The sequence below is a fragment of the Malania oleifera genome, chromosome 6 (assembly GCF_029873635.1).
Source record: "Malania oleifera isolate guangnan ecotype guangnan chromosome 6, ASM2987363v1, whole genome shotgun sequence".
Classification (NCBI taxonomy): Eukaryota; Viridiplantae; Streptophyta; class Magnoliopsida; order Santalales; family Ximeniaceae; genus Malania; species Malania oleifera.
In genome coordinates, this window is record NC_080422.1 from 14,561,629 (window position 1) to 14,575,240 (window position 13,612).

Below are 13,612 nucleotides of genomic sequence, written 5' to 3' on the forward strand. Positions count from 1 at the left end.
CCCTGCTGTACCTTTTCCATAACCTCTGTCAACTCTGCATCACTAGCCTGCGCGGCTTTTATACGCTCAAACAAGGTCAGTTAGATCACCAAACCAGCAAGATAAGCCTGATGATCACCAACCACCAACTCTATACCTGAGCTTTCCAAATCCCGTCTAATGTGACACTGAGTTACAACCGTAGATACATCCGTAAGCCCTAACTTCCGGCTCAACGCATCAGCCACCACATTAGCTTTCCCCGGGTGATAACTAATCGTGCAATCGTAATCTTTAATCAACTTTAGTGACCGCCTCTGTCTCATATTCAACTCCTTCTGCGTGAAGAAATACCTGAGGCTCTTATGGTCTGTGAAGATTTCACATTGCACCCCGTACAAATAATGTCGCCAGATCTTCAATGCATATACCACAACAGCCAAATCCAGATCATGCATAGGATAATTCTTCTCATATTCCTTCAGTTTCCGAGAGGCATAAGCTACTACCTTACCTTGCTGCATAAGCACACATCCCAAACCTTTCAGAGACGCGTCACTATAAATCATAAACCCACCATCCCCCGAAATGAATGGTCAACACTGGAGCAGTAACGAGCCGATGCTTTAGTTCTTGAAAGCACTGCTCGCAATCACTGGTCCACTCAAACTGCACTCCTTTCCTGGTCAATCGTGCCAGAGGTCCCGACAGTTTAGAGAAACCCTCTACGAACCGACGATAGTAACCTGCCAGTCCTAAAAAACTCCAAACCCAATATGACTCAACCAAAATTCACATTTCTTCAACTTAGCATACAACTTCTTCTCCCGCAGAATCTGTAATACTAACCTCAAATGTTCCACGTGCTCTTCCATACTCCTCGAGTATACCAGAATGTCGTCAATGAATACCACTACGAATCGATCTAGGTACTCATGAAAAACCTTGTTCATCATATCCATGAACACCGCTGGAGCATTCATCAACCCAAATGGCATGACTAAGAACTCGTAGTGGCCATATCTAGTTCGAAAAGTTGTCTTCGCTACATCCTTTGATTTGACCATCACCTGATGATATCCTGACCGCAAGTCGATCTTCAAAAAGACCCGCATCCCCTGCAACTAGTCAAAGAGATCATCTATACGCGGTAAAGGATAACGATTTTTCACAGTTACCTTATTAATCTCACGGTAATCAATGCACATCCGCATTGACCCGTCCTTCTTCTTCACAAACAGTATTGGAGCTCCCCAGGGTGAAACACTAGGTCGAATGAATCCCCTGTCTAGTAATTCTTGCAACTGCTCCTTCAAATCCCGAAGTTCCGCTGGAGCCATTCGGTACGAAGTTTTGGAGATCGGTGCCTTACCGGGCAACAACTCTATCGCAAACTCCACCTCACGATTTAGAGGTAAACCGGGTAAATCATCTGGAAACACATCCGGGAACTCGCTAACTATCTGAATGTCCTCGAGTCTTAACTCATCTCATAGCGGTTCCTTCATACAAGTTAGGTATCCCTAATATTCGTCCAAGAGTAGCCTTCTCATCTGTAGTGCCGACAGAATCTGTGGCGCTGAACGCACACACGATCCCACGAATTCGTACTCCTACCCCCCAGGAGGTCTGAAAACTACCACCTTCTTACGACAGTCGATCACAACATAACTGGAGAACAACCAATCCATCCCCAGAATGATATCGAACCCCGATATGTCGTATACCACAAGATTCGCCAGTAGCAGCTTTCCCTGAATTTCCACTAGGCACTCTACCAATATCTTCCTACAGAAAGACACACTCCCAGATGGCATAATGACAGATAACACCTCATTCATGTCTCAGGTCTCAACCCCACACCGTCCCACAAAATTCACAGACACAAAGGAATGAGTCACAACCAAATCAAACAAAACAACAGTTTTATTCAAAAGCAATAATAAGGTACCTGTCACCACGTTACCTGCATGCTCAGTGTCCGCTGGAGTAAGAGAGTATACTCTAGCCAGAGTTGTATTCGTCTGAATGGTTCCCTAAGGTATCTGATTGCTCCCTCGGTTCCCATTAAATGCAGGCACATCTCGCTTCGGTGCACGACAATCACGAGACATGTGGCCTGGCTGGCCACAGTTGTAGCAGTTAGCCCCAAATGACCGGCACTCACCCTCGTGCCATCTATGGCATCTGGTACAACGACCACTAATCTGACTCCCCTGAGAATCCTGACGCTCGGTATTCTGGCAATAGCCCGAGCCTTTGTTCCTTTTCTTCCACTATCCCTGATGAGATCCTATCTGGGAATTGGAAGGTACTATCCTCTTCCTCAATTCCTGATCCACCTCATCCTCTCGGATACCGATCTCAATCACCGTGCCTTTTTCCACCAATACCGAGAACTCGCGGATCTGAAGCATACCCACTAGTCTGCGGATATCCTTCCTCAGGCCCTTCTCGAACCTCTGAGTCTTTTCGTAATCGCTTGAGATCAAACATAGTGAAAAGCGGGACAGCTCTATGTACCGAGCCGTATACCCCTGCACCGTCATACTCCCTTGAGTCAGAGTAGAAAACTCATCTGCCTTCGCATCACGTGCGGAAGCCGGGAAGTATCTGACAAAAAACACCTCCTTAAAACGGTTCCACATCATCTCCTCAGGACTGGCTCTTTGCTTCTCCAGCAGACTCACCACAGTCCACCATCGACCCGCCTCCCCAGATAGCTGGAAGGTGGCATAAAGGACTCGCTGCCTATCGGTACAGTGTAGAACCTCCAAGATCCTCTTAATCTTCTCCACCTAGTCCTCTGCTGTCATTGGGTCAGGTCCTCCAGAGAACGCTGGAGGATGCATGCATGTGAACCTCTTAATGGTGCACCCCGCAGCAGTAGGAGAGCGCTCGCGTCTCCTCACACTCCACCCGATCTCTCGCAATACCTACCTCATCAAACCTCGAGGCACAGAAGGAGACTCATTACTCGCAGTCTCCTCGGAACCACTTCCCAAGTTATTATCCTTAGGCTCCATTCTACAACACAATAGGAATCTGTCAGTATCCCTACAACACATACAATTAACACAATGATCTACACTAATCATGTTAACTACTCCCTGCTAGGTCTAGGTTTGTCCTATTACACCGACACGAAAGTCATCAATTATCTGCCCTGCTTTTACTGGAATCGTCATTCTAGGAAAAACATGGAATACGGTCGATAAATCCCGATCTAGCAACCGAACAACCCTCAACCAACTCTACCTATATCCACATCCTATACTCTGGTATGTACTCACAACTAAGCCTAACCAAGTCTACAAGATCTAGTAACCTGGTTAGCTCTGATACCAAGCTGTCACACCCCGAACCCCGAAATGGGACCCAAGGGTGAAAATATAATCTAACATGTCCCTGTATCTGATAAAACATCCAAAGATACAGTACAATGGATGAGGGTCCGACCCCGTGGAGTTCCCAGGCACCCTAAACACATCCAATAACAATCATATATGCAGCGGAAAAAGGTCATCTATATACACATATGCAGTACCATACCAGAGTCTATACAATAGCAAAACATGGCAATGCACAACGGGTGCCCAAATACATCTCAAAATGGCAACCCACCAAAAATACAGTCCTAGCACTTACTCAAGCGCTAAACGCAGTACACTAGCCACTACGCTCCTTACACCAGGACGCTAGTTCCAGTTACTCGAAGGACCTGTAAAAATGTACGTACAGCAGGGGTGAGACACCTCTCAGTAAGGAAGAAAACAGGTTATATCGGTGTGTGGCATTTGAGTGTTATCATGATACAACATACATGTAATTAAATGCATTCCAGTACTAATTTCGACAGTGCATACACGCACACATACACATACACATGATTAGAAATCCTAGTGTCATCACACCCTTAACCCAAAGTCAGCCTGCGACATACGGTGCTAGCCCGTAGCCAACCTGCGAACACGGTGCCACCGGCACATGGCTAGTCCCCGACTCCCATGGCATCGTACCAGCGCTAACTGGTGGATCCACACCCTTTGGCCTAATCTGTCGGAATAGGCTCACACCCTCGGATATAGAGTCGGACACTCTTGCCTACATTGCAGGCGATAAAATACACACCCTCGGATATAGAGTCGAACACTCTCAGTACCTGGAACAATTTCGGAACCATGTTCCTACTAGCATTTCAACATATCACACACACACATGCATGCTCATATAACCAAACAAACCACACCCATTTGGTAATCTAAATCATGGCTTTTCAAACACATACAGTTTAAACAAGTCAAGGCATGACCATCCCTATAACACAGTATAAATCAACATATACGTTTAGTTTTCAACAAAACCAGGGATGTAGCTCGTCACCCCCTTTTTCCCGAAACTGTAATAATGAAAAACTCATAGTTTTTCCTGTTAGATCCCCCCAAATGAGTACACACACAGGACCATGAACCACAGTTCCACGAGTTTGATTTCAAAAATAACAAATATAAACACAGTTCCTCTTACCTTTTCCCCGAATAACAAATCCCAAACCCCAAGGCCCCTAAATAGCGAATTGAGTTCCAAAACCTACAAATCACTATATAAAATATACTCACAAGACAGTTACCTACAAAACTACTGGATTAGAATTGAAAACTGAGCCTTATCTCGATTTTATGTAGAAACCCAAAAATCTCCGAAACGAGATTCCAATCCGTAGAAGTTGTAGAGAATCCTTCCACGATCCTCGTGGTAACTTCAGATTCCCGATTCCAACAATGATTGGCGAAGAAATCTAGAAAGAAGGGGAGTAGGGAGAGTTCTAGAAAGAGAGAGAGATAAGATTTGAGTTTCTTAGCTTGGAAGTAAAGAATATTCTATTTATAGCCTTTTTGACCCGGCCCAATTCGTCGATGAAAAGGTGCCTTCGTCGACGAATCTTTCACTAACTTCATCGACGAATCAGTGGCCTCGTCGACGAATCTGAGATCACCGGTTTTTCCGAGACTCCTCGGCTTCTCCTCGTCAACAAGTCTCTGAATTTCGTTGACGAGAAGAACAAAGGCTTTTTCAATGAGCCTTGCTCTTTTACCAAAATGTCCCTCTCTTTAAATATTAAAACCCATTATCACTGTTCGGGTTCTTACAGAAAATCTCTCATTAAAATCAATACCTTCTTTCAGAGCATACCTTTTCACTACCAATCTTGCATGATATCACTCCACCTGATCATTGCCATCTCACTTGATCTTGTAGACCCATTTATTTCCAATGGCTTTACGTCCATGTGGTAATGGAACAAGCTCCCATGTATTATTTTTGTACAAGGCTTCAATTTCTTCCTGCATTGCTGTCATCCACAAAGAAACATCATTGCTACTAATAGCCTCATGGAAATTTGATGACTCTCCATCTTCTATTAGAAGACAATATGTAGTATTGTTTGCTATGATATAATCTGAGTGTCATGATGATTTTCTTGTTTTACCTACTGAACGTCAAACTTCTGTATCATTGGCCTCATTTGGTTCTTGTTCCCCATGCTTTAGTGTGGCTTCAGAAGAATCTTCATTTTCTTCTATTTAAACAATAGTCGTTTTTGAAATGCTGTTGTTTTCCTTATTTTGCATTTCATTTTCTACAAATATCACATCTCTACTGACTACGACCTTGCGGGCAGTGGGATCCCACAGGCGATACCCCTTGACTCCGCAGCATAACCCAAGAATATGCATTTCCTGGACTTTGGGTCCAGTTTAGTTCTTTCCTGGGCATTATACATTACATATGCAGGGCATCCAAATATGTGAAGAGAATAATACTGGGCTGGCTTACCAATCCACATCTCCATCGGTGTCTTCAAACCAATTGTTGTTAACGGTGACCGAATTATCATATAACAAGCGGTTTTGACTGCTTCAGCCAGAATGACTTGGTTAGATCTGCAGTCTTCAACATGGCTCTGGTCCTTTCCAATATGGTTCTGTTCATTTGCTCTGCTACGCCATTTTTCTTAGGTGTATGCACAACAGTGAATTGCGTTTGAATACCCTCTTGCTTGCAAAATGAAATAAAATTGTCATCTTAATATTCTCCTCCATTATCTATCCTTAAGCACTTGATTCTTTTTCTAGATTCAAGTTCCACCTGCGCTTTGAATTCTTTGAACACTAGAAACACATATAACTTTCTCTTGATTGGATACACCCATAATCTCCTGGAGTAGTCATCAATAAATGATACAAAACAATGTGCCCCTCCTAAGGATGGAACTGGTGATTCCCATACATCATAATGAATCAAGTCTAAAATGTGTTTGCTTCTGGCAGTAGATCTTTCAAATTTTAATCTATGTTGCTTACTTGTAACACAATGCTCACAAGAAGGTAGACTTACTGATTTGAGTCCAGAAAGAAAATTACATTCTAAAAGAATCTTCAAACCACGTTCAGACATGTGACCAAGTTTACAATGCCACATTATTTTTTATTCTTCCTGGGTTTTTTTTTTTTTTTTTTTTTTAAAAAAAAAAGAGGGTGGCACCTCCTAAACTTTATTAGAAAACCCCTCACTTATGGTGGAGGAATACCATGGTTCCAATCTTGAGACTTTGGGACATTTAAAACAAACACCAAGATTCTTCCTGGGTTGATGCAACTGATGTGTCTCCTTGTTGTATAGTATTTCCCAACAGTGTGTATGGATTTGCCACGATCTTTTCTGCCTTCATCAATACAAGGGCACCTTTGACAACCTTCAAGATCCCATTTTCAATAAGGGTCTTACAGATGAGGCCATCTAATTGTCCAAGAGACAATAAATTTTTCTTCAAGCAATTCACATGTCGTACCCCTTGAATAGTGCGAATCGTACCGTCGTACATCTTCAGTTTGATATTACTGACACCAGCGATCTCTAAGGCATGATCATTACCCATGAATAAAGATCCTCCTGAAACAGGTTCATAAGAGTGGAACTAGTCTTGATGAGAGGTCAGGAGCCAGGTTGCTCCTGAATCCATGATCCATACATCAGTGAGTTTCTTACTACCTTTAGAGATAGTTTCCGCTTCGCTATATAGGATTTCGCCATCACTGGAGGTACTCATAGTGCATCCTTGAGAAGTGTTCTCCTCAGGAGCTTTCCCTGCATTCTTCTTCTTATGCCAACAATCCTTCGAGATGTGCCCCCTTTTGCCACAATTGTAGCATTGAAAATTCTTCTTACTCCTTAAATTTGATCTACCATGATTGTGACTCCCACTAGACCCACGTTCTATTGATCTTCCCCTCGTCATCGATAGTGCCTCAACTTGTTGAGAACTAGATGATCTGTCTTCCTTGTTTTTGCGCCTAGATTCCTCTTCCAGAACAGCTGCCGCAACATCATTGAAGACTAGATTATCTGATTGAATATTATTTGTAATGTTGATGATGAGTTGATCATACAAATCTAGTAGACTTTGGAGTAGAATTTCCGCCTGTTCGGTTGGCTCAATCTTATGGCCTAAAGTTGTCAGTTGGGAGAACAACGTATTAAGATTATTGATGTGGTTTGTAACCGATGTGGACTCACTCATTCGAAGAGTGTAGAGTCACCTCTTTAAGAAGATCTTATTGTAAAGTGACTTTACCTCATAGAGCTTTGTCAGCGCATCCCAAATTTCTTTTGCTGACTTCTTCTCTGCAATGCTTGATAATACTGAATCTGCTAATGCTAGATGGAGATTAGTCATAACATTGTCATCCATCTCGTTCCATTTTTTGTTAGTTATTCCTATTGGTCTGTCTCCAATTGTCACTAAGCAATTGTCCTTTCTCAGGACCTCCTTCATCTTCAATTTCCAAAGGGAGAAATTACCCTCATTGAACTTCTCAATTTCGTACTTTGCTGCCATTGTAGTAGATAAGATCTGCTCCTTCACTAAACCGGCTCCCACTTTTTCACCGTGATCAATACTGTATACGTGAATGGTATCGTAAATGAATGGAACTGTATACTTGAACAAATCTCATATACGTTCACAATACTGTAAAAGTATCCGGCGACACGTGTGAATAGTAACTGTGAATGGTAACCCCAACCCAAAGGCTGTAACCCAAGGCTCTAATACTGCTGTTAGGAAATTGAATGGGTAGGAATAGTATCACACAGCTAAAATAAGAAATGATAAAATAGGAATTGACACCAAGATTTACGTGAAAAACCCCCAAACAAATCGAAGGAAAAACCACAAGCAAGAGTAGAAGGAATCCACTATGAAAAATAATGATACAACTTCTCTTTAATTATAAGAGGAGAACAATGATACCTCTCTCTTGAATTAGGAGTATACAAATCTCTCTAAAATTAGGATAAACTAAAAACACAGACTACAACAGAGACACTTTGCAGGAGAGTATTTGATTTCTCTCTCTAAAGGTGGAGTTGGAGATGTTTGGGATGATATCTTCCTTCACCACCACTTCCCTATTTATACGGGTTTTGTAAGCCTCATTTTTTAAAGTCGTCAAATGAATAGTGCAGCCACCATATAAATAGTACAACCACCATATAAATAGTGCAACCCCTATGTTGGACTTTGAATGTTAGAAATGACTTTACAATTTGTGATTGATTATTTATACAAGCAAGGAAGAAAAGAAAAGACAAGGCTTGGGACATAAATAGTAAAGAGTGAGAAGTAAGCCTTCAAATTATTGTTTTAACTGTTCAAAAAGAAAAGCTTGAATGCTTGACTCATTATAAAACTTTACAAAACATAGAGCTTCTTGGTTTCACTCGCTATATATATATATGCAGGGAATGTTTTGTTAGAAGCAAACTTCATATCTGAATAGATTCATACAGGGAATGTTCTGTAGTGGTCTGGCTAATAATGCAGTGTCAATAAGTAGACTCACATTTGGTTCATCAATCTCTCAAAAAATACAGCTACCATTTACAGGCATTAAATGGAAAATATCAACATCCATCTCTATTGCCACATAAACTACATGCTAACAGCAGACAGCTAAGAACCTAAGCATTCAAGAGACTAGTACAAGAGTAACCAAACAGGTAAAATGCAATGCTACAAAACACAAGAAGTAGCATGAGATAAGCTGAACAAATGGACTACTCCTTCCCTCCCACCCCTTCCCCTTCCAACACACAAAACAAAAACTAAAACCTACTGTCATGCTACCTTGGAACAATTTACCCGGACCTGACCCAGAGGTGCTGTCAATACTCGGAGATTTGAGAGCTTTATCATTGCTTGAGCAAAGTCCTGACGGAACAAGGAGGCATCTGAAGCATATGCTCTGACCCAGCTTCCGGTGCTTTCCCCAGCCATCAGCTGCTGATCAGCATAGAGGATTCCTCTACCTTGCAGAAGGCTGCGGTAGTATAGTGTGCCAAAACCTGATCCAGGTCCATTATAGTCCATCTCCATTCCTGGATCATCAGTTGAAGAAGATGGTGAGTTTTCGAAGGAAGGTGACAAAGCCGACGGTGATGATGCTGGTGATGATCGAACGTAGCTGTTATCACATTTTTCTCTCATAAAGTTGAGGAAATCTGTATCCAGAGATGGATCTGGCTTTTCAGTTCCATCAAAGTTGTAGAGTCTGTTGTGGAAGAATTTGCAGTGAATTGTTCCAATGCTGTGAGCACCTGTCAAGGAAATAAAAAGAAAATCATCGAGACTCCATTTTAATTTAACCCATTACCCAGAAAAAACACTATATTAGACGGAGTAAAAAATCCAGAAGATTGAACAGATTACTCTATTTGAGTCTTTTCTGTTTCTAGGAAATAGAAAGAAGTAAACCAGCTTCAATCATACAATCCAAAATAGAGCATGCTCACTAGCTGAGATGCAACCTGAAGTTTTGAACAGAATCTTCATTCATATTGATCAAACTTTGGAGATTTCACAGGCAAAACATGCCAGTGAACATAAACTGCAGTTGATTATAACAGAGAAACATTTGAAACTAAACATAATTAATCGATATAAGAGGTTTATAGTTGCGAGAAAGTAATAGACAGCAGCAAAGAGCTAAAACCATTCAGCTATATCACATAAATTTTTATGCGAAAAATAGTAACGATACACTAAATGGAATTCTTCAAACCATAATATCGTTTTCACCAAGAAGCCGAGGAAAAGAGGACGAGGAAAAATTAATACCCAACAGACTGACAGTCTCTCTTTCATCGAAGCCTCTTGACGTGAAGGATGCTAGAGTTTGAGATAGATCATCCCGGGGAGAAGGAAGTTCATAAGTTGCAACTTCTGCAAAAGAAAGATTACTGTCTCTCCTACCAGTGTACAGAGGATAGAATGGGCCACCAGCCTGAAATTCAAATATTCAGTAAAATTCTCATTCTCACAAAAACACTCAATATATATATATATATATATATATATATATAGATAGAGAGAGAGAGAGAGAGAGAGAGAGAGAGAGAGAGAGAGAGAGAGAGAGAGGGAGAGAATTACCAGAACTACACCTTCTCTTGCTGCCAAAACAATAATGTCAGCGCACGAAACAATGCCAGGGCATGCTTCTTCCATATCAGCCTTGATGAGGTCAATCAAATCAAAACCCATCAATGATTGATTGGGTGGAGAGTCTTTCTCGGAATTAATTCTGTCAGCATCATCCAATAAAACAGAGGCATCGCATCCCTGTACCAAACTCAAAGCCACCCAAACCAAAATCAGAAAGAACGGAACCAATTACAAACCAAAAAAAAAAAACCTAGATAAAATGGGAAAGAATATGAAAAACCCATATCAAGATAAACAACAAAGAACAAGAAAATTTGCTTGTAATCAAAATGTTAAAGTGCAAACGTATCCCTCATCTAATAAGAACAAGATGGCTTAAATTATTTCGCAACACCAATAACAAAGAGAAATGACTAAACCCTCAAAGCGACGAAAGTAAACGAAAAAGAAAAAGAAAATCACCTCGATGAAGCAATCGTGGAAAACGAGGCGTAGGAGCGCGGGAGCAACATCTGGGCGGACTTTGTAGAGCTGCTGAACCTTGGACCGAACAATCTGTTCTGCTTGGGGGCAGGATTTACGGTAGAAATCGTATTCAAGCGATGTCGGATCGTCGTTTTTGATCCTCTCGGTCTTCGCGGACACCGCAATAGGATGAGATAAAAACGGATCCGTCAAAATCGAATCCGAATCTTCGGAAGATAATGAAACAGGGGAAGAAGAACCCTTCTTGGTTTCGGCATTTTGGTTATTGAAAGAAACCAGAATGCAGAGTAGAAACACGAGGAAACCTAATTTCCTCATGAACTCTGTTTCAAACATAGTGAACACCTCGATCATTTTCGTCTGCAATTTTCTCTTCCCGATTACTCTCTTCCTCTGTTGTTGATTGTTCTGAGATCTAAGAAGTTGAGTACTCTGTTGCAGAGCTTGGCATAGCACAAAACAGAGGAACGTTTGGAGGGGTGAAGAAAGCGGGAAAGAACAACTATAGAATGACGAAAATACCCTTCAAACTGAAAGTTAGTTTTACTCGTTTAAGATGGACTGACCACTCTGACAAGAATACCCCTAGAGGTCTTGATGATGTCCTGTGGTTGATGAGATTTAATCTGGACCGTTCGATGGGGAAATATTTATGTTTAATACAAAAAAAAAAAAAAATTATTAGGTTAAATTATTTGATTTGGTTGGGAAATGAAATGAGTGTGAAAGTAATGTAATGAAAATTGGAATGAAAAGTATAATAAAATCAAATCATAAACTTATAATTTTTATTTTATATTTTTGTTTTTAAACAATTATGAAAAATTTAACTATTTTTTTTAATTTTACAGTATTTATATAAAAATAATAGATCGTAATAAAATGTTTTGATACTATTTGCTTGTATAAATAGTTTTATGTTTTATTTTAAAATTTTTAAATAATTAAAAAATTTACGTTGTTTTCCGATCATTGAATTTATATAGACATGTTGGAAAACATTATGTTATTATTTTTAGAAATTTTCTTATTTTGCTTCGTGCATGGGAGCATAGAAATCAGATCTTAGACTTTAATTTGTATAAATTATATATTAAATTTCTCCCAAGTGCACACAAATCCAAATTCAATCCCAACATCCATAATACCAAATACTAATATAATTTAAAATAATTTTTAAAAAAAATTAAAATAAATTATCTTTTTTATAAATATTTTGGAATTAAGAAATAAAAAAAATATGAAAAATTGTTTTGCACAACTAATCACACTCTGTGTTTTCTACATTTTTAGTACGAAGTATGGAGAACTAAAAAATAAACTAAATTTTTTATAAATTTTTGAAAAACTAAAAAATAAAAAAGAAACTAAAATTTGAAGAAACAATGGGATCCAAGATCTATAACAAATGGCTCTTAAGACTTCATGAATTTCAAATTCAAATGGCTCCAAACACTTCACGAACTTTAGGTTCAAATGAAGTTCAATCTTTAGTCGAGACATCTTCCAGTAATTTGTTTTGATCGCTCTCTTACGATACTTAAAACAATTGAAAAATGACCAAAAAAAAAAAAAATTTCAGGTTTGAAAACCATTGATAGACCAAAAATGATCTAACTAATGTATTAGAAGCAGCTAGAATTTTGATGTGAAAGGATCGCCTTTGTTTCAAATTTTTGAAAAGTTAAAAAAATTTGCTCATAACTTGATGTTTTGGAGAAAGGAAGAAATCGGGAACATTGAGAAGCGAATTAAGGAAAAGGAAAAATTAATTGGTTTATAATAGGACAATCGAGGTCCTTTTACCTACAAAGGGATTAATTGAATGTTACATGTAGATACGAACCCAACCTTGGGCTCATGGAGATTACCAACAACACGTAATTCAATGTTTTGCAAGTTCGAATGGAATAAAATGAAAAACTATGACGAAATATGTAAATTTATAAATCAATTCCATTCTTACGTATCAAATAAATCTTAATTAATGTTAAGATAATAGACTAGAGCACAAACATCTCAGAAAGACTAATTTAAAAAAAAACAAACAAAAAGGGCAGCCCGGTGGACCAAGCTCCCGCATATGCGGGATTCGAGGAAGGAGCAGACCACAATAGGTCTATAGTATGCAGCTTTACCTTACTTTTTTGCAAGAAACTATTTCCACGCCTCGAACCCATGACCTCCAAGTCATACAACGACAACCTTACCATTGCACATAAGAGGTCACACAGCGACAACCTTACCATTGCACCTAAGCTCCCCTTCTCACAAGGACTATTATCTTCATCAAATTTGAATGTAGAATTAAAAAGCATGAAGATTCATCAACAATCTTATATTCAACATCCTGGATTTTATGATTTATGTAGTAGAATACAATGAAATTTCAAGTATGAAATCCAATCCTACTTTTCAATTTCTCATTGCATTTATCCATTTCATTCTAGTGCATCAAGCATAGAATTGCAGACTTACAGTTTATGCTCATGGTGTACCCAAAAAGCCAAGGGTGTTACAGGTCATGTTTTACTACAACTACTTGGAATGCAATTGGGTAACATCCATTTTTGGATTATGGCTTCGACCATTCCTGGAGCTCAACAATTAGTTAACCATTGACATTTTAGTTAATGATCGTAT

The 13,612-nt window shown here is 39.6% G+C and overlaps 1 protein-coding gene across 1 annotated transcript; it reads right to left on the bottom strand.

Annotated features, from left to right (window-relative positions):
* Positions 1 to 9,160: 9,160 nt before the first annotated feature.
* LOC131158483 (putative Peroxidase 48) lies at positions 9,161 to 11,323 on the bottom strand. Its single transcript, XM_058113350.1, has 4 exons — positions 10,946 to 11,323; positions 10,472 to 10,660; positions 10,160 to 10,325; positions 9,161 to 9,639 (listed from the first exon to the last, which is right to left on the bottom strand). The coding sequence occupies exons 1-4, from the start codon at positions 11,321 to 11,323 to the stop codon at positions 9,161 to 9,163; spliced, it is 1,212 nt and encodes a 403-aa protein (XP_057969333.1).
* Positions 11,324 to 13,612: the final 2,289 nt, after the last annotated feature.

What these genes read in the sequence shown, in the direction of transcription:
- LOC131158483 (XM_058113350.1), bottom strand. Translation starts at nt 11,323, where the DNA reads ATGATCGAGGTGTTCACTATGTTTGAAACAGAGTTCATGAGGAAATTA. An exon ending in TCCACGATTGCTTCATCGAG is followed by an intron (nt 10,661 to 10,945) that starts GTGATTTTCTTT and finishes AGTTTGGTACAG; the next exon opens with GGATGCGATGCCTCTGTTTT. An exon ending in CAAGAGAAGGTGTAGTTCTG is followed by an intron (nt 10,326 to 10,471) that starts GTAATTCTCTCC and finishes TTTGAATTTCAG; the next exon opens with GCTGGTGGCCCATTCTATCC.